Source organism: Lygodium microphyllum, chromosome 4, assembly GCF_053477565.2.
Source record: "Lygodium microphyllum isolate KBCC chromosome 4, Lygodium_microphyllum_v1.1.10, whole genome shotgun sequence".
Lineage (NCBI taxonomy): Eukaryota > Viridiplantae > Streptophyta > Polypodiopsida > Schizaeales > Lygodiaceae > Lygodium > Lygodium microphyllum.
Genome location: NC_141138.1, coordinates 88,620,082 through 88,641,403, shown reverse-complemented (window position 1 = coordinate 88,641,403; position 21,322 = coordinate 88,620,082). Strand labels below are relative to the sequence as shown.

Below are 21,322 nucleotides of genomic sequence, written 5' to 3'. Positions count from 1 at the left end.
ACTTTTTGACCAATGAGTAGACCCAGCAAGAACAAGTAAACTCATCAACGAAGGTGATGAAATAATAGCAGTCACCCAATGACTGTGTTTGCATAGATCTAGATACATCCGAATGCACAATCTATAATTTGGCAGATGTTATGATTCTACTTATAGATTGAGGTGATTTTGCACATAGACCTTGACTTGTTGGATCCAAGAATCCTTCATATTAAATGCCGCACTCTAACCTTTGATCTTAGCTTTTCACCTACATTGGCTAGCCTTTGCTAAGCTCCCATATCAGCCTGGAATTCTGTAGTGAGAATTCCCTCCTTAGATATCATAGAAGTGGTAACCTTGAGGTTTTTTTCATGGTATTAAAATTCTAGCATTTCACCAAAATTCTTTAGATCAACACACAAGACCATATATTCTGTATCAAGTTATGAACTTCAACCCATTTTTCCTGGAAAATTCTCAAAGAAAAGAAAAGAAAAAACATAAAATACTCATTGTTGATTAATGTAGTTGATACTGCCTAGGAGAATTCTATGTTGTAAGTTTCAGCTTCTTGATTACATGGATAACATTGCCAGAGTTTGGAAACTTGTAAATTGCTGATTGTTGCCAATTGCTTTTGTATGATTACTATAAGCTACTGTTTGAACTTTGGACATGTACGAGGAATGGTGTTTTAATGTCTAAGTTGTATGCTGGCATCTAGGTATATGGATGGAAGCGGCATATCTGGAGAAATACCTCTGGAATTCGGTAAACTGCATAAGTTAACGAATATGTAAGTACAAACTGCATATAGGTCTGTTATTGATGCCCATTTGTTGTACACTGACACACCAGTTGACAAGCATTATATGACATACTGCTTTCATTCTTCAACATCTGTTTCATTCAGTTCTATCCTTCCTTTCAATCTAGTCCTTTCAATTTCAAGATTCTTTTGCCAACATACTTTTACAGATGGATGATGGGAACTCCGCTTTCTGGTCAAATTCCTGATGTGTTCCACAATATGACAATGTTGTCAGAGCTGTAAGTTTTTGCTCTTATTCCCACAAAGCCACCTATGGTTTGGATTTAGAGACCTCATGATTGGCTTTTCACACATCCCTTGTGTTAGACTTCCTGTTCTCCCCTTATGATGTACCATTACTGTCCTACACAGAGCTTGTACTGCATTTTCAACCTGATCTCCTTTGACTGAGGTGGTTATTAATAAAACAACAATTCTGTAGAAAGACAGAAGGTGCCAACAAACATATGTGAAACCCTTCTTGTGCCTCTGTAGGCATGTGTTCACTTGGCCAAAGTTAAAAACATGTGTGTCCTTTATCTTAGATATTGTGCTTAGTCTCGAGTGCCATAGGTGTAAGTGAGTATTTTTGGTTTGCAAACTTCATGGTTAGCCACACTGAACCCCTGGCCTTTTCTTTCTGTTCTGCTGCTTCTATCATTTTCTTTGGTTTGGTATGCATGGACCTAAGTGTGTTTAAGAAAATTGCAATACTTGTTAAGTCTTGATAAGAGATGCATTTCAACACACTTTAAAATGGTAAAAATGATCTTTCTATGTGATTTACAGGAGACTTTATGGAAATAACCTTACTGGACCTATACCTCCAAGCATGTTAATGTTATCAGAACTGTCAACATTGTAATGTTCTTCCCTCTTTGTCCCAATCAGATTAAATTTGCTGAATGGATTCTTTTGTTTCTTAAATATTTGATCACAGCAACTAATCTGGTCATGTTTGCACATAGGTATTTGCCTTAACGTTGGACATTGTTCTTTTCTTTTTGCTCAAGTTAAAATGTTATGAATGTAAATGTTTTAATTGTAAATGGCTTCTTAAGAGCTTTAAACATATTCTGTTGGACCCTACACAAACTTCTACTAGCTGAAGGCATTTAATAGATGCATGTTTTTTTGTGATGTACTTACATATATTATGTCTTTGACTCGTTTTTCAGGAGTATAGGTGACCTCTTGGATGAAAGCTTGATTCCAACTAGTTTCAAGGCTCTGAAAAAGTTGAAATATTTGTATGGGTGGTTGTCTTTATGTGGTTTAACAGGATTCTTTGTCTCCACGAGAAACAAAAAACAACTGAATGATTTTGAGCCTTTGCAATGTGCAGATCTTTACGCCACAATCACCTGACTGGGCAGATACCCGAGGATCTGGGAAGTCTAAACGAGCTTGAGTACTTGTGAGATGGAACAAGTGTTTGGCATTAGTCCAAATCATGGTGGCATGTCCGACTAATTAAATTATTTTTGGTGTTTGCATTTCTACAGAGACTTAAGCTTCAATAACCTGTCAGGAAGAATTCCACCTTCTTTTAGCAGCTTATCTAAGCTCAAGACTTTGTGAGTGATACTAGTTCATGCACAGTTTTTTGGTTCAAGTTAGTGCTGCAAATAAAACTTTCATGAAGTAAGTAGTCAAAGGTGAATAATTACAGAAATTTTCAGGACATATCAATCACAAAACCATATCAGGATCCCGGAGAACCATACAAGGATAGGACGTCATGGAATCCCTCTAGGGTTCAACAAAAGTAATACATAGTGCTCCCTAGCTGTGTTGAGATTTTCTGTGCAGAGTGCTCAAGTCTTTTGGTGGATATCCTGAATCCTTGATACAGGAGATGACCTGTATTGTAGACCTACGTGAGTTTGAAAAGCCTACACATTACTAGCCATCCTGATTTCAGCTTAAGAAGTTATGAGATGACGTTACCAATTTGATCTCAAGCACCTGTAACTTACTCTATGTAGCTTTTTGAGACAATATTGTCACAGATGAATCCCCCATTATCTGATGGCACATTCCTTACTAAGATGATATTAATCTGTTTCCTACGACACCCCTGCAACAACCAACACCACACCACCTCCCCCCCTGCATGCACCCCACCCACGCATCCACACATAACACATGAAGCACCTGTAACTTGCTCTATGTAGCTTCCTGAGACAATATTGTCACAGATGAATCCCCCATTATCTATTCCTTACTAATATGATATTAATCTGTGTCCTACAACACCCCAACACCCAAAACCACCACACCACAACACTATAAGACATCAGAGTGCTAGAGGAGCTGTGTCTGCCGAGTGGGCTATCAGACAGAGTGACCAGCACCTGGGTGTGAAGCAGGGTTTGCCTCTGCCACCTACTTTTTTGTGTGTCTTTCTATTGATGAGATGGTGTCCTACATATATTGATTATGAGGATGAATTTTTCCTTTAGATTCTATTGTTCTCTATTGAGTTGTGCATTTAGGAGTACAATGTCTTGCATGGGATACCTATGTAGACATTCTGCCTGCAACTAGCCAAATCCCCAATGTCATCTATCATTTAAGGAAAGGCAAGATCTTCCATATGCCGGTAAGGATCTCCCAAAGAAGTGGAGATTAGAGACCATGGCTTCTGCTCATGAAGGACCATTGCAGCCTAGCACACAGGGATATTTCAGCACATCTGAGGTATAGGGCTTGGGAATAATTTTGAGGTCAGATTTGCTGCATCTATTGTACGGGCATGGAGATCAGTTTTTTCAGGACTTCATCAGATTGATCCAGCCAGTGTTGAAGAGAAGTTGAGGCAGCCACTTCTCTTCAACTAGCTACTCAGGACAAAGAGAGGCCACACCATTGGAGAGAGGACCCTCCTATCTTCGGAAAAGTTATCTTCACAGGTAGCTTCTACAGTGGGAGAGTGGTTTGCCTTTCTTGAGGTGCCAACTTATATACAAAGACAGAGACTTCAAAGCATCAGGGGACCTAGAGCCACCGTGGGAGAGCATCAAGGAGGTGATACCCCTTGAATGGAGGACTGACACAATAACTCATGAGACATGGATTGGGCTGTTTACCAGATCTCAGAGAGATCCTTCTTGCAATGGTAGCCACCAATGGAGAGAGTGTGTTTGCTTTCTCAGTGGGGTGGATATTAGACTTAGGTGAGATGCTCTTGATAGAGTATTGGAGTTGTGGCTCATTGTGATAGGACTTTGTACCTAGGCCCAAACCCCGAGGCTTGTATGATAGATGGATGGAGACATTGGGCATATAAGAGGAGGCTGCTATAGAGACTTCAGTGGGATTCTCGGAGTGGGTATGGAGAGATCCCTTTGTAGAGATGCCTCAAGATGTGCCCTTCTTTGGCCATACCACTAGGTTGGGGAGGAGGACACAGATGAGCAGAATCAAAGTGGTGCCAGCTACAGCTGCACATTGGACTACCTAGGGTATATCACATCCTTTCCTTGCAAACTTTTGGAGGAGATTGGAGGACAGACTTAGACCAAGAAAGATTTCACTCTTTCTTTGGTTACTAGCACACAGGAGTTTGGCAATTTGTACATGACTTGGCTATGGTAGAGACCATCCCTTGTGCCAGATGTGGGGAGCATGAGGAGACTTAGAGGCATTGCATATGGGACTTAGGAGGTTTGGAGGAGATCCCTTAGGATGGTGTTTCATGGCACTACACACTCTATGATTGCTACGTGAGAGATGGTTGCTTGGGTCATAGACAAAGGCCCAGCTTGTGCATATGAGGATGTAGCAGGATGTCATGCCTATTTAATCTTGGGGAAACTTTTGAGAAAGTGTATCATGCTAGAGTTTTGAATAGACAGTGTGGACTCAGGGGCATTGTTATAGATGGGAGCTTATAGCTATCACTATTGCTTGGTACATATGGACAGCCAAATGTAGCCAAGATATTGATTGATTTTTTTAACACATCTATTGCAGAGACTCTCTAGGATCTAGACAGATATTGTGCATACTCTTCCCAAGGAATGGGAGAGAATACATGGCAGTTAGGAGATTATGAGGAGGACGAGAGATGCTTTTCTCAGGACATGGGATTCTGGAACTTTCTATCTTTTTGAGACCCACATGATCTGGTATTATAGACCTCTCGGTTGGCTATTCATTCAAGCTTTGTAATAGACTTCCCCTTGTTACATATTTCTTGATATGGAAGTCCCTTAGAGGGATGCTTTTTATTTTGCTTTTTCCCTTGGGATACTTTTTTTTTGGAGTGTTAATAGAACTTTTACTCTTAAAAGAAAATTGTTGTCCATCCCTCTGTCCAATTGGCTTGATCTATCCATGTGGAGATGGGCTGCCTTTCAATATCTTCTTGGCACTCTAGTGGTCTTGTACCAACTTTTTACAAAATTTTCAAGAGCTATGAAAGAAGGTGGAGTGGGGAAGGTTTGTTAGGACAATCATGAAGGTCCATCAAAAAGGTGGTCTCCAATCTCCACAAAGATGGGGATGGCATTTTTGTATCTCCTGTTAAAGAAGTAGCTCCTGTGTTTGCCCTTCTAGAGTTAACCCCATGATCACGAGCTTACACAAAAGGGTCTAACTCATATACTCTAGGATGTTGCTTCTCAAACCTTCTTGTGAAATGTGATGAGTGATAGTCTACCAAGTCACTTTAGTTTTGGAATCCAAGGAAGTGTCGGACTAGGCAGGTTGGTAGTGTTCTATTTTACAAGAAAATAAAAACCACCAATACCATGCGAGCTAAATTCTTGGTCAAAAACTTGTTGAAAAGATTGGAATTTTGTAAAGCATTGGCTGAAACATTGCAAACCTTTCAGACTACCTAGTGAGACCCTTGACTACCTCAAGTTGACTCTCTCTATGTTTCCTTTTTAAATTGTACATATTTATGGTAAAGCAAATGTTGTGGTTGATGCATTGTCATGTAAGCCACAAATTTCAGTTGTGAGCATGGTTTATCAGACTGAGTTGGATGCCATGGAAGAGCAATATGTTGTTGATTTAGACTTTGCTAATATTTATGATCAGCTTTGCAATGATAAGAGGCATGAGTACTTTGTGCTAAAAGAAGGATTCATGATGATGCATCGACGAGTGTATATCACAAAGCAGTTAAGGCCTAGAGTTATCATTGAAAGTCATGCTCCTCTATATCCTCACACAGAGGTACTGATGCCACGGTCAAGGCAATGGAGCATTTCTTTTATTGGCTAGCTTTGAGGATATAGAATAGTTTGTCAGGACATGTAATGTATGTCAGAAGGTAAAGCATGATAGGCAAAAGATGCCAGGTTTATTGCAGCCCTTGGCTATTTCAGATAGGCCTTGGCAAAGCATTGCCTTTATTTTTTAGCTTCCTAGGACACCTACAGGGAATGATGGGATATGGACTATCATTTGCAACTTTAGTAAACAAGCCCATTTCATTCCAGTGAGAGAGAAAATGAACATTGATCGTATGGTATGATTGTTTTTGCAACACATCTTTAAGTATCATGGTATGCTAGAGTCGATCATTAGTGATCAAGACCCTTGGATGACTAGTTTATTTGGAAGGGGTTGTTTGAGAATATGCGTACCATGCTAAAATTTCCATCATCCTTCCATCCACAGACAGATGGCTAGTTTGAGGAAGCAAATTCCATTGTGTTTGATCTTTTGAGGTGCAATGTTTCAAACCACAAGACATATCGGGAGAAATATTTGCCCTTGGTTGAGTTTGCTTACGACAACACAGTGCATAGTTCCACTGACAAAGCTCCATTTGAGGTGGTTGAGTATGGCAAGAAGGTACCACCTATCTTGCAAACTAAGGATAAGATCTTTGAGGCTGATCGTTATGTCAAAAACTTGGATATAGCCTATGAAAAGATAAAGTATGCACTTTAGAGATCACATGAAAAGCAAAAGAGAGCAGTTGATTATTATAGACGTGCTTTGCAGTTTGTAGAGGGTGATTATATATTATTGCATTTTGAAAAGTCAAGGCTGAAGAAGGTGAAAGAGAGAGAAAGATTGTATCCAAAGTTGAGTATGAGATACTATGGGCCCTTCCAAGTGTTGGAGAAAATCAACAATACGGCATATCGGCCAAAATTACCTCCACATTGGCAGATACACAATGCCTTTCATGTCAGCTTGTTGAGGCCTTTTCATGGTGATGTGCCAGAGGATATGTCTACTAAAATGTAGCCTGAGGTTGAGTAGCGAGATGATATTTTGGTACCTGATCAAATTTTGTCACATAAGGAAAGAAAGATCAAAGGTAAAGTTTCCAGGAGATACTTGGTGAAATTTTAGAATTATTCACCAATGGATGCCAAATGGATGGAAGAGGATGACTTGGCAAACCGTCCTCAGTTGTTGCAGCTTTACCTAGATGCATTTTAGTTAGAACGGACTTTAATTCGAGCTCAATCAAAGTCAGCAGAGCAAGGGTCCAGGGTATTGCTCGATGCTCAAGGGAGAGGTAGCACTTTCACTCCTTCAGTTATGGACTACTCTCGTATGTAGTGGATCTAGGATGTATTTAGCATGCATCCAAGGTACTGTGCTGACAGTATGTTTGCCATGAGGTCTCTACTTAGTATACTAGTCATTGTGAGATGTATGTAGATGAGTATGAGTTTCACCTACACATTGGAACTATACTTTTGCATCAATTTATGATGAATTTGGCATGAGCTTTTGCCTCAGTTTTGAGACGAAAATTCTGATCAACTTTAGCTCAGTTTTGATTAGTTTGAGAACCGTTTATGGTCACTTTTGGGATAAGTTTTGTATTAGTTTTTGCATTGATTGCTGATCAGTTTTTGCAATGAGTTTGTGGTGAGTTTGGGGTCACATTTGCAGCAGTTTGTGATCAATTCTCAAATCAACAAATGATCAGTTTATGCTCACTTTTCAATGGTTTATAGCTGGTTCCATGAACAACAACTTGTTAGTAAATTCCATTGACAGTTTCAGCCATGGTTTATGCTGAAAATATGCTTTACTATTGTTTTGAAGTTTGAATAGTTGAGAAATATGAATTGTGGATGTATCTAATGGGTTTTTAGCAATAGTTCTGGATTGTTTATGCTAGGTGGAAATTTTCAATAGGTTTGGGGCATGATTGGACAATAGTGGCACCTTATGGAAATTCCAGTACAGTTTGCTTTCCTTTGGTACAATGCGATGCAATTGAGGATGATTGCAAGGATTTCAAGGGGGAGGTGTGCTATGAGGACGTGAAATTTCGAGATGCTTTAATCTTGCTGATAATATTTTATTAAGTTATTAATCAAATGTGCAAGGTTATTTAGCATTTGTGATGCACATGATAGTTATTTCATTGTAACAAGCCGAGGACCCCGAGAATGTAGTGGGTATCAAAGACAAAAGTTGTGATAAGCTATGCCAACTAGGCTTTGGGGATCAGTTGGTGTTAGTTTTGAGCTCAGGACAATTATTTGGCCAATAAGTGTCGGTGGTGACACTAGGGACTAGCATTAATTACTTAACTAATGCTAGTCTAAGGGTCAACAGAGGTTGGGGACCACTCCAGGTTGAAAATGGCCTAGCCAATTTAAATATGGATAGGCACATTTAACTTTGGGCAAGGTCAGAAGGGCTGGAATTAATTTTCAAGATTATTTTATTTTCAAAATTAATTAAATGGCTAGATAATGCTGAAAAATGGGTTTAGAAGACTGCCACTTGGCAAAAATGCCCATGCAAACGGAGAAAACGTTTTTCGTGGCTGCATCTCAACCATTCAGTCAGTTTAAAGCTTGGGAGAGGGAAAGAGAGAGAGAGTTGTTGGTCCGTTTTCTGATTAGAGAAGAGCAATTTGCTATAGAGGACAGCCATATGGTGGCTTGAACTGGCAAGGGACAATAATGAGTCACCTTCCAGGGGCTGGCAACAGCATTGTTGATCACGTGACAGCATTTTGGAGGTGCCTGATAATATGTGATTGCATTAAATGTAGGCTAGAGCAGGCAATAGGCAAAATTTAGGGTTTTCTCGCAAAGAAAATCTGATTTCTCTCTCATCTTGGCTTTCTCTCACCTTCTCCAACCCATTCTCAAGAGATCTCAGTATTTCTTAGTCATTTTGAGCAAACCTTTGCCAAATTTGGTGGATAGTAGAGAGATCTTTGCTGTAAACCCTAAATTTCAGCAGGAATTAGGATTTGACAACCACTCGGGACTTGTGCCAATCGGTGAAGGCATTGTACACTGAATTCAGCACCTAAAATTTGTTTAATTGTCAGAAAATTAGATGCCAACCCATTCATTGTAATTTGGGTAGCATTTGGCCAATTGGAGATTCTGTTTGTGCAAGTTTTGGGTGAAAAATCAAGGGGCAATTAGCCCGAATCGATTGTTGATTGTTGCTATAGCAAAGAGGCTTTTGGAACAACAAAGGAGATTATAAATCTCAACTTGTACTCATTCCATTAGCAATCAAGTTAAAGAAATATTGAAAGGGGCACCAGTTTTGGGGCCAATAGGGTGTCCAATGTCCGAGATTATTAAGGTAATTTGTGCATTTTAAGTTATGTTCATTTACTAATTGCTGTAATTAAGTGCTTAAATCAGGGAATTACCACCCTTTCTAAGAAGGAAGGCTGGTTTCAACTACCATGTTGATGCTATTGATTTTTCAGCCATTGATTGAGAATTTGATGTTTCTAGAAGAGGACTTTCAATATGAAGGAGCTATTATGTTTGAAGAAGAGAGTTGCTTTGTGTTTACAGTACCTAAGGTGATGCCTTTGCCTAGGAGTTTCCCTCGCAGAGTTATTGACATCAAGTTCATCACCGAGTGAGTTGTATCATGGGCATGCCCTTATACACTGTTTTGCTAATCATGATGTAAAGGACATCATATTGTCACGGGGGATTCACTAGTAGTAATAAGGAGACGTCACCTGCGTGCACGAAATATACCCCTTATCTACCCCCTATTTATGGGACCTTACCTTACAAAATGTACATTCCTTACCTTAAATAACCCCCCTCCCTTATACTTACGTGGTACCATATAGTAAACCCTAGTGGACCCCCCGGGCATATTGTATGAAACTTAGAGCTCCAAGGAGGTTGGATTTTCTTTTCTATATGAGCATCAACCATTTTCATTTACCTACTAGGTTGTGGTGTAGTATGCTTATCTAGGGATTTGGAGTTTTTTTCATTTGCTATTTCTTTGGGGTTGTTTCTTTTCAATGACATAATGGCAACAAGAAGTTTCAACTATCTACTCTTAATTACAAATAGGCATATCGTTTTTGATGTAGTAAAGTCAATGCATTGGCTTGCTAGAAATTATAGCAATAAAATTTAGCCCTTGTATATTAGATCTGCAATAGCTCATCATGATAAGGTTTATCAACTTTTAATGTTACAGATTTCTTGGAAGTAACAACCTAGAAGGGAGCTTGCCAAATGAGCTTGGTGATATACCATATTTGATGAGCTTGTAAGTAGCTATTTTCTTTTGAATGCTAGTGTTTTAGAGAGAAGCAAACAAGAAACCAATAAAACATTTAGTCTAAGTCATCAAAGAACCAATAACGTATTTTGCATCTTTTGTGTGGTTACAGACCGTTCATCTTTGCCATTCATCATCTTAGCTTGTTGATGTGCAAATGCGTTATGATTATAATATAATAGATTTCTTCTTAGGGAGCAATATTGTACCTAAAGCTTTCTTTGTGCTGCATGTATGTATATTTTAAAATGGACTTTATAATGAAATCTATTCTCCTTGTAAATTTTGTGGTAGGCTAGGTCTTGAATGCTAGCAACCATGTGTGGTAGTATTTGCACAACCTTCTTTGAAAACTGTATAATCTCTCATTTGCATGTTCTTCTTAGACATTGTGAAGGCAAATTTGATGCCCATTCTTTTTCTACTAAACTTCTTACATTTGGAAAAGGAGTTTGGTGGGTCTCAAATGGACTAGTAGACAAACATAATAAGCTAACTTGATGCGTCTTGGAAGCATACATTAGAGTAGATCGTTCAATGTTACTTTAGCTCTTTAAGAATGAGTGAGAACTTAATTTACTGCAAAAGAATTGTTTGCATTCAAGTTGTGGATGATGGTTATGTGAATTCCTTTCTGCTGATTTGTTTGTTATGGATTGGGCATGCATTATAGACCACTTTGGAGGAAAATACAAGATCTTTTAAGAAAGCTTGCAGTGGTTCTTCCTTTTGATTCAGCTTGTAGTTGGATGATTGCAATTTGCAGCGTCTTCATTGTCTAGCAGACCTTTTGACTTGTGATCTTGATCTATTAAATTTGTTTATTGTTTTTTTCTCACTTCACCATGTATAAATGATCATGCTAATTTGCTGTGTGTTTGGATATGCCACTGAAGTGGAGGAGAAATTTTTTGAAGACCATTTGGGAATGTCAACTCCCTCTTAAATCACATCTTTTCTTATGGAGATTCTTGGTTGAGGTTTTGCATTTTGCATGTTTTGCTACTCCAACTGAAACTACTCCATATATTTTGTGGTTTTTCCCTTATTCTTGTAACCCCATAGGTACAACTGCGACTTATTTATGGGCGTACCTTATTCTGTGGTTTACCCCTTATTATGTGGTTCTTTAAGGGCATATACCTCGTCCTTTGCCTAGATGAGATATTGGACACTTTGGACCATTTGAAAATCACTCCATTACACAGCAGAGAGGTTCAAAGCTGTCATGGAAGAGGCAATGATACCTTGCCCATATGTCATAGTAGACTGTACATTTACATAGCTAGTGCTCCTCTGTCTGGAGCTCTCAGCCGTAGAGTTGGCATATCCTGTACTCCACTGGAATATCTATTGATGTGCCTGACCTTGTCCTCGGTCGATGGGAGGAAGTGCGAATCTGTCCAATAGCAGCCTACATACTGTGGGAGAGGTGCGTCTGAATTGATACATAGATCACATCACCCATCCTGCTGAATTCTTAAACACCATGACCTCGGTTTTTCCAAGGTTCACTGTGAGATATCTATCTCTGCAAAAGGTATGTAGTGCATGCAAGTGGCGCTGCTAGCCCTCCGGCGAGTCTTAGATGTGTACACTATCATGTCATGTAATATTATCGATTTCAACATTGGTATAGAGTAGTATCAGTATCAATACTCCAGCTAGGCTAGCTCCAACTCCACCTCCCCTATCAATGTAGTTGAACACCTGGTCTATGTATAATTTGAATAGTGTGGGTGAAAGCAGGTATCTCTATTTTACTCCTATGGTGCTGTCAATTCTGTAACACATCCCTCTAGTTGTCTATAGACAGCCTGCCACTTTCCCATACAATGCATAAATGTCCCATTGTATACCCTCTAGCACTCCAATGTCCTGCAATCCTTGCAAGAAACATGCTCAAGATATTGTGTCAAATACCTTCTGGAAATCCACAAAGCAACAATAAATCCTCCTATCTCGAGGTCGGCCCTCCTCAATGATTGCCTTGAGTGTGAGGATAAGATCCAATGTGGTGTATCCACACTAAAACAGTCTTGCGCTTGTTCTCTCTTATCTTGCATCTTAGGGCATGCACTGAGCTTATGCTCCAATATAGATCCATATATCTTGGCTAGTGTGTGGCAGATCATGATGGTCTTGTAGTTACTAGGCAAAAAAGACACCACTCTTAAGAGTGGCACCATAGTATGGTTTGACCAGACCTCAGGGAATCCCTCACATACTAGTGTATTGAGCATACATGCCAATATGGGTTCCAATGTGTTACAAGTATGCGAGAAGTGCTCTGCCACCAGATCATCCTCATTCTATGTTCTCCCATATATTTTGGCTAGTGTGTGGCAGATCATGATGGCCTATCAGCTACTAGGGCCAAATCATTATGGCCTTGTTTAGCTTCTAGGGACAAAAGGGTTGCCACTCTTAAAGAGTTGGATGGTCTAACCAGACTTTAGGGATTCCCTCACATATTGTTCTAATGAACATACATGCCAATAAAGGTATCAATGTGTTACAAGTGTGTGAGAAGTGCTCTGGCACTAGATCATCCTCATCCTATGTTCTCCCATTTGGTAGTCTGTGGATCACCTCTTTGACCATCTTATGGGTGAAGAAGCAAATAGCTTCATTAATTAATGTTTGCACAGGGTTCATTGGCATGCCCTTAAGTTACAGACACTAAACAATCCATTTGAAAATACTTTTTTAAATTTCTATTCTCATATATATAATCTCTTCAAAAGTGAACCAACCTAAAACCGGGTTACCATCCTTTCCCTTTTCATCTCGGGCCTTCCAATACTAAACCATAATGGGCTCGTATAGGTTTCCAACCCAAATTTAGGTCTGAAACCAAGATTATAACTCAAACCAAAACTGTACTAGTTCTCGCTAGCTATGGTGAACTTTCCTATATGAAAGACCAAACGTACCTAAGCAGTGGTTGGCTGCATTAGATAGTGTAAATTTTTTTTCTTCCTAGTATGTTCATGTTTGTCACACATGTTACCCATAACACAATGGCTGAGTTCACAAGCTGACGTAGCCTGTTGTCAAGCACTGATGCTGGTGTTGGCACATCTGCACGAAAACTCCCTGACAACTTCACACCTATCCAACACTGCACGCTAACGTAATGCCTGTATGTCACCAATTTGTTCTCTGTCTTTAAAAGTGACAATGCAGTCTGTCCATTGTTTGCACAAGTGATGCCAGTCAGCTTCCTATCTGGCCATGCTTGCCAACCTGGTCTTCATCAACTTGAGTGTCATCCCCCACCCTGCCATGCCATCTTCTTGCCCACCACCACTGCCAGTACACCACCTTCACCTCGGCCACCCCACAACCATCCCCGCCTTCAGCCCTAGGCACTCCCTTCTGTCCAAGCCATGTTCCCACACTCTACACATGGGCACATCATCAGCTTCTTCATCAACCTTGGTAGCCTTCATCAAGCTCCTTGCCCAAGCCACATCCATCTCCCCTAGTCTAGCACAATCCTCTTAGGCACCAAAATCACCACAATAGAGCTTGCACTGATCACCTAGATAGTGTCATCATCTCAGACACATGGAGGGAGTGAGTTGCACAAGATAACAATTGGTCCTCCCGCCGCCACCAGGGGGCTCCAGTGTAGGTCTTTGCACTCCAATGACCAATGCTTGCCTGTTGATTTGCTTTAGTCCAAACACAAAGCTTGCACTTCGGGAGACTAGTTAAAGATTGCTTTCCCATCCACATCCTAAAGGATTCCATCCAGGAAGCTCTTAGTGGCACCCCAGCCAAGCTCATGCAAATAGCACCCTTAGGAAAGGGATGCTTTAGGCTTTAGTTTGGCTCATTTGAGCTTATAGAGGCAATGCTAGCCATCAATCTGCTCAACATCAGGTCATCAATGGCCCACTTTGACAAATGGATCTAGGGCTAAGACCACTCTGTACTTGGGGTATGGCACCACCATCACTATCTCCTTTTCTGGCCTTGACGAGTACCTCACTCCATTCCTACCTGACATTGGTAGTGCCTTCAGTTATATTTTATTGAGAGGTAGGACCTTTGCTGACAGAGTCTGTGAGGGCCCAAATTGATACGGATCGATCAGAGTCATTGTACCCATGGATTCCTCAGATACCCTCCCTCAATAGGGGCTTCCTCATTCAGTCGGTATCACATACAAGATTCCCTAGCCAATGTTTTTCTCCAGCAGGATGATTGGACATTTAGTAGCGTAGTACCCTAGGTCACAACAACAGTAGGCCTCATTTAGGGATAAGGGAGGTGGCAAACCTAGGTTGCGATGGAGGAGTGAGGCAGAATGCCAGAGAGGGTGCAGACAAAGGAGAATGTGCTAGCGAGAGCGAGAGCACACAGATGTAGGATACGGACAGGAGCATAGAGGCCTAGAGCCATAGAGACAAGCAAAGGGATGGTGGAGAGTGGTCAGAGACCTTAGACCAGCAAGTGCCACCTCAGCCTCTTACAACCTTTACAAGCACTCTTGCCATCCAAGAGCCAAAGATTTCATAGCCCTAGATAGTGATAACTCCTTAGATTTGGAGGAGATAGCTCAACATAGAAGTAGTGACACCGGCAACCTCCTGGGAGGCACTGAAGGCCACAGACATGCCATTATCTCCAATATTCCCTTGTCACTAGATGGAGTCACTAGAGTTGATCTCATTAGACTCTAGAGGTTTCCAACACAGCACGTTGGGGAAGTTGAGGTGAGTAAGAGGTAGAGGACTTGGATGCATACTCTTAGGACTTTTCCCCCTTACACACAACAATGGAGCTAGGGGAGGGTAGAATGATAGTGTATGCTAGGAGAGAGTAGAGATAGCTCCTACTATAGAGCCCTATCTCTACTATAGAGCCACCATGGTCTGAGAGACTTAGATGCACCATGCAAGGATCCTCTCATTGAATGTACAAGGCTTTGGAGGCCAACACTTTAGGTAGGATGGGAGCCACATGATATAGGACTTGCACAGAGCATTACTGGAAGGATTGATGGATTTTCTTATGTTATAGGAGCACCATCTCTCAACAGAAAGGATATCTAGATGCTGTGTGAAATTATTGCTAGGGCAAAGTTACACCTATTGAGAAAAAACTATGAGAAACACAAAAATAAAAACCGGTGTTTACATATGTATACGAGAATAGTGGACCCACCAGTCGGTACAAGGCTGGGACATCGTGGTTATTATAGGAGAGCCTTGTGGGTTTCTGTGAGGGTGGAGGATGCACTTGTTGGTCTACTGGTCATTATGTTGTGAATGGGGCAAGACAAGTGGTAGTTTTGGACCACTCGTAGCCAGAGTCCTTGGCACAAGTTGATAGTTGGATAGTAGGGGGCGACTTTTACACAGTATTAGGGGATGGCCATTTTGTAGCTTCCAGTCCCATTCCCATCCCGTCGCCCTATCATCCCAATCCTGTCCCCTCTCATGGTAATAGGGGATGACAATTCCTAGCCATGTCCTCATTCTCGTCCTTGTCCCCAAAACCTATTCCATGTTAGTATGCTTTAATATAATGGAGGCTTTGGAGGATAGGAGAGGGAGATACATGGAGACTATTAGAGCAAGAGAGAGGGATTTTTGGGAAGAGCTCTTATTCTAAATAAGAGACCAAGACCTTATAGTTTATGGCAGAGTTTGGTAGGTCCATAGGCTCACTCTAGTTTTTTAGGAGAGAAGGAAGCCGGAACTAGGACTTTCTTTAGGTCCATAGGCTCATTCTAGTTCCTTTGGAGAGAGCGAAGCCGGAGCTAGGACTTCCTTTAGGATTGATTCATTTTATGTGGATCACTAGGCTTGTGATATGTTGGGTTTGACTCATGCCTACGCTCACAGAGGAGTGTCGCTGATCCTTGGTAGGACATTGGGACACTTATGAGAGGTTTTTCCTCCACATTTATTCTCTTTTATTTTATGTGCCTATGCTACACAGTTTGGGCACTTATCGTGTTTTACAACTTTCGGGTGTGAACACAGTCTAGCATTCCTAAGGTTTAAGGGTTGTGCTTTGTACTTGCATCTTACACTCTTCAGATTATTGCATTGGGTGTCATGCTATCACACTTGCATACTTTCTTCATTGTCCATTGTACTCTCAACTGAGCTTGAGCTTCGATCTCTGTGTGTTCTCTCACCTCTCACATTTGGTATCAGAGCAGCCCTCTGCTCGGCTTAGCTCTCATGGCCATCACTAGTTGAGCCGCCATCTCTTAGTTGTCCTAAACTCGAAGCAATAACTTCTTGGCATTCAGCTCTAGGTGCCACCAATAGCTCCAGCTTGTCAGCCAGTCTTTCCCGCCTTGCTAGCCAACACCGCTAGCACCGCTTGGTGTGGCTCTATTCGCCTCCTACTTGCCTGAGCGCTCGCCCTCTAGTTTGTCCTTGTGCTACCTCTAGCAGCTCCTATTGATGAGAAGTCGCCCGCTCGACACGTGCCAGCCACCTGACCCTGTCCGTCTTTAGCGCCCCTGTCAACGCTGCCCTTTGCACGACCAACTCCCCTGTGCCGCCCTCTGCACGATCAACTCCCCCGCATTGCCCTATTTTGGAGGTGCCGCTAGTGCTATAAGCATGCTCCAGCTCTACGCTCCCTGCCCATGCCCCAGGCGCCACCTACTGAATGCCACCAGCACACAACACCTTAGCCCAAGCTCGCCAGGTCCGCCAGATCTGCCCGAGCTCTGCATTATCAGATGTAAGAAGGAAAAATCTTTCAATATTTCAAAATTCAACTTTCTCTTTGGGAAGGGGCTTGTGCCCGGACAGCATCTCTCTGCTCTTTGCGAGTGTCTGGGACACATTTCTCGTAGAGATTTTGGGTCAAAATTTTGGGGCTTTTGTTGTTAGCTCAGGTATTGGCAAATGTACTATAGTAGCAATCTACGATAGACTGATTTTGTGCATTTTAGGACAAGAAATTTTGGGGTTTTTGCATTTTGTTTTTGTGAATAAAGTGTGGCTAATTATATTACTTGAGAAAAAAACCTGAGTACAAGGAAGTGCTCATGCTCAACAGACTAGCTAGAGCTGATCAAAGTCACAGATATATCAAGTATACAAGCCTCTCAGAATGGTCTAGGGGGGATGGGGGCAAGAAGCCATGGAGGGGTGGTGTATCGCCATCTGGGGCTGCCTGGGTGCATCACGAAAAGCAGGTCCTCGCCGCCCCAAATGTGCATGAAATGAGATCGGAGCTCCTGCCGAGTTCGAGACTCGCCCTGCACTTGGTCCCATCGACCGCGGAGGGAGTGGAGGATGGAGGTCCAAAGCTCTGCTAAAGTCGACTGTATTGAAAGTCTCTCCCCGCCAAAAACCTCCTGACACCGCGCCTTCCAGATATGCCATCCAGTAAGAATCCCAATGATCTCCCATACCTCAAAGCGGTCTACTGTGGGCTCTAGTACCTAGTGGATGGGTAGAGTCTTCAAGCCAACCACTACGCATGACCCAGCCTCAATAAGGAAGATTGTGTCCTATATCCCAGCCTCATACAGAAGGTGACGACCTTGGCTGACTGCCTGCCAACAGAAAGCTCCCCATGAGATACATCCAAGGTTGGGTTCTATGCGGCGGAGGATGGGGCATGCTCCTCTCCACACTAGTTGCGCCGCCTCATATGAACAAAGGCACTGCTTTGGAGTTTCTAGAAATTGCCGTGTGCAGCGTTTACATTCTCCATCCTTCTGCATTTGGGCTAACCAACTCCCTACCGCTAGGCCTTCATGTGCCACTAGCCATACGAAATACGATACGCTCCTCAGTCTCCAACTGTCCCATAGGCCACATCAGAAAGTCCGTCGGAAAGCATTCGTGATGCTGTGCTCCGCCCAGTATGTGCTACGCGACGGTGCCCACTCCATGTCCTTCTGCATCAGCACGTGTCTGCCAATCCTGGCTATGTACTTCAAGAACCTGGGTGGCTTCTTGGCGACCGCAGTGGCCAGCCATAGCCACTCTCCTGGATCCCACTCCAGCTCATCAAGTGGTCTACCCTCCCAAATCCAGAGGCACCACTCCCAGAGCTCCTTCCAAAAAACATAGGGGTCTAGACACCATGTCTTCCCCTGAAGGCCCACCACCCAAGTCCTCCTCCAAGAAAGGATAGCTATCCCCTCATCCTACTGCCCTCTGTCAAGGGCCAGATGCCCCCCCTCCTGAAAGGTGAAGAAACTTCTATGCGGGGCACCACCCACTCTACCTGCCACCTGTAGGGGGGTACTTGTGGTTGAAAACTTAGCGGCCCATACCTCCCCGGGCTCTACCCTCTCTCATACCGGGGCGCCAAGCCACCCATGAGGTATTGCTGCGTCAATCTCCCTTCCCCTCAATTTGACTCCTCTCTGGCAATCTGATGCCCGCTGCAACACTTCCTCGTCCACCAACCTATACACCTCTCGCCAAGACCTGGTGCAAGCTGAGCTGGCCTCCCAACCAGCCCACTGGATGTGGGGGCACTCGCCGATTTGTACCCCCTCCTGATCTCTGAGCTGGGGGTTCCAGATCACCGATTGGCGGTCTATCTCCTCTTGGCAATCTGGGGGGTCTGAATTAGGGCCTTACGGAGGCCCTCCCACACACGAAGTAAGCTACGTAGGAAGGGGGATCTGGGGGGCATGATCTGGGCCATCATGAAGACCGATCTCAAGGACGGTCTCCAATCCCCACCAAGCCTTGGTCTACACTCTTGCAGAGCCTCCTGGACCTTCAAGGTTTGCCCTCTTTGTGTGAGACCGCGGACTACAAGCTTGCCCAAAAGGGACATACTCTGATACTCTAGGTCAATGATCCCAAGCCCTCCCTCTAACTGATGCCGGATGATGGTCGCCCACACCACCTTGGCTCGAGAGTCCCTGGAACCGTCCGACCCGGCCCAGAGGAAATTCCGCACTAGGCGGTGAAGCTGAGCAACATAGGACGAGATATACCAAGCCATCGCTAGGAGGACCTGTTTGACCACCAGGGCTCCGCCCGCTAGGGAGAGGCAAGTAGTACTCCAATAGGTCAGCTTCCTCTGAATAGAGTTGAGGACTGGAAGAAACTGTTGGGCGGGGGTGATATGGAGTTCCACTTGGAACCCTAGGTAACGGACAGTCTGCCCTCTGCACACCCATCTAAATCTCAAGTGGATGTTAACTTTCATGGATGCAGATAGAGAGCAATACACAGAGTGAAGCAACATGCTTCCTCTCTCATTCTACTCATTTTCTGAAAAGACATAGGTCAAGTATTTACAAGTCCAGAAGGACCATTTACACCAACCATAAAGACTAGAGTATCGACTTATTTAATATACCTGACTAATATAGCTAGACTAGCTGTGTCCAGCTCATGTCGGTCAAACACATATGAAAGAGCTTGATATTCTAACACTCCCCCTCAAGCTCAAGACAGCATCTGTACTCCAAGCAGCTGTCTAAAAACACAGAACTTATCTTTACCCAAAGACTTGGTAAAGATATCTGCAACCTGTTCATCTGTCTTTACATGCATAAGATCTACCTGTCCTGCAAGAACCATCTCTCTGATGAAATGGTAGTGTACCTCTATGTGTTTCGTCCTGGCATGATAGACTGGATTCATAGCCAGGAGTACACTACTCAGATTATCACGTAGTAACTTCACTGGAGCATCTACCTGTATGTCCAAATCAGCCATAAGCTTGAGCAGCCATGAAATCTCGCATGCTGCCAATGTAGCACCCCTGTACTCTGCCTCGGTACTCGACAAAGCAACCGTAGGCTGCTTCTTGCTGCTCCAGCTAATCATGCCGCTACCAAATCCAAATGCATATCCACTCGTAGATCTACGGTCATATGAGCAACCTGCCCAATCTGCATCTGTGTATCCAATCAATATCAAGGGCTTATCTCTGACATAGAACAGCCCATACTCTACAGTGGACTTAAAATATCTCATAATGCGTCTAACTGCATCCAAGTGCGGCTTTCTAGGCTTCTGCATAAACTGGCTTATGAGCCCCACAACATAGCTCAAGTCAAGCCTAGTGATGGTCAAGTAAATCAAGCTGCCAACCATCTGCCTGTACATAGTCACATCCTCTACTTCAGCCCCAGTGTTCATGTCTAGCTTGACATTCTGATCAAGAGGTGTATCCAACGGTTTGCATTCAGCCATGCCATACTTCTTCAGCATCTCTATGGCATAGTGCTTCTGCATCAGCCATAACCCATTGTCAGCTGGAACTACCTCAATGCCCAAGAAATACTTCAGTTCTCCTAGGTCTTTCATGTCAAATTCAGATTTCAGCATCTTCATTACATGCTGTATGCCCAAGTCATCATCACCAGTGATTATCAAATCATCAACGTATATGACCAGCACTACCAAGCCACTGTCTGTCTTTTTTGTAAATAGGCTGTGATCAGCCCTGCCAACAGCAAAACCCAATCTCTGCAAGTAGTTACTGATCCTAGCATGACAAGCTCTCGGAGCCTGCTTCAGCCCGTACAATGCCTTTTTCAGCCTGCATACATAATGCTGAAAATCAGGGTGAACATACCCTTACGGCTGAACCATATAAACATCCTCTGCTAGGTCACCGTTAAGAAATGCATTCTTAACGTCCATCTGCTGCAATTTCCAGCCTTTAGCAGCAGCCAAGGCAATCACAGTGCGAATGGTTGCCATCTTGGCAACAGGGCTGAATGTTTCCTCATAATCAAGTCCATACTGTTGGGCATACCCCTTTGCGACCAGCTTGGCTTTGTATCTCTCCACACTGCCATCTGACTTGCATTTGATTTTGTAGACCCATTTGCAGCCAATGGTCTTTTTCCCTTCAGGCAGTGGCACTAAATCCCATGTCTTATTTTCAGCCAAGGCATTCATTTCTTCATCCATGGCTACACACCAGTTCTCATCTTTCACTGCTTCGGCATATGTACCTAGTTCTTTGACCTCCATCACTTTTGTCATGTAAGCATAATGCTTTGCGGAGTAGCCACTGTATGTCAGCCTATCAACAGGGTATCTGACCCTG

At 42.9% G+C, this 21,322-nt stretch overlaps 1 protein-coding gene across 1 annotated transcript in view; it reads left to right on the top strand.

Moving 5' to 3' along the window:
* Positions 1 to 21,322, top strand: part of LOC148037280 (putative LRR receptor-like serine/threonine-protein kinase At1g56140) — a 235,734-nt gene that overhangs the window by 72,667 nt on the left and 141,745 nt on the right. Inside the window, exons 7-13 of the mRNA XM_087676196.1 lie at positions 707 to 778; positions 961 to 1,032; positions 1,583 to 1,654; positions 1,972 to 2,043; positions 2,139 to 2,210; positions 2,299 to 2,370; positions 10,214 to 10,285. Coding sequence (XP_087532322.1) covers positions 707 to 778; positions 961 to 1,032; positions 1,583 to 1,654; positions 1,972 to 2,043; positions 2,139 to 2,210; positions 2,299 to 2,370; positions 10,214 to 10,285 — 504 coding nt within the window. The remainder of the gene's footprint in view (positions 1 to 706; positions 779 to 960; positions 1,033 to 1,582; positions 1,655 to 1,971; positions 2,044 to 2,138; positions 2,211 to 2,298; positions 2,371 to 10,213; positions 10,286 to 21,322) is intronic.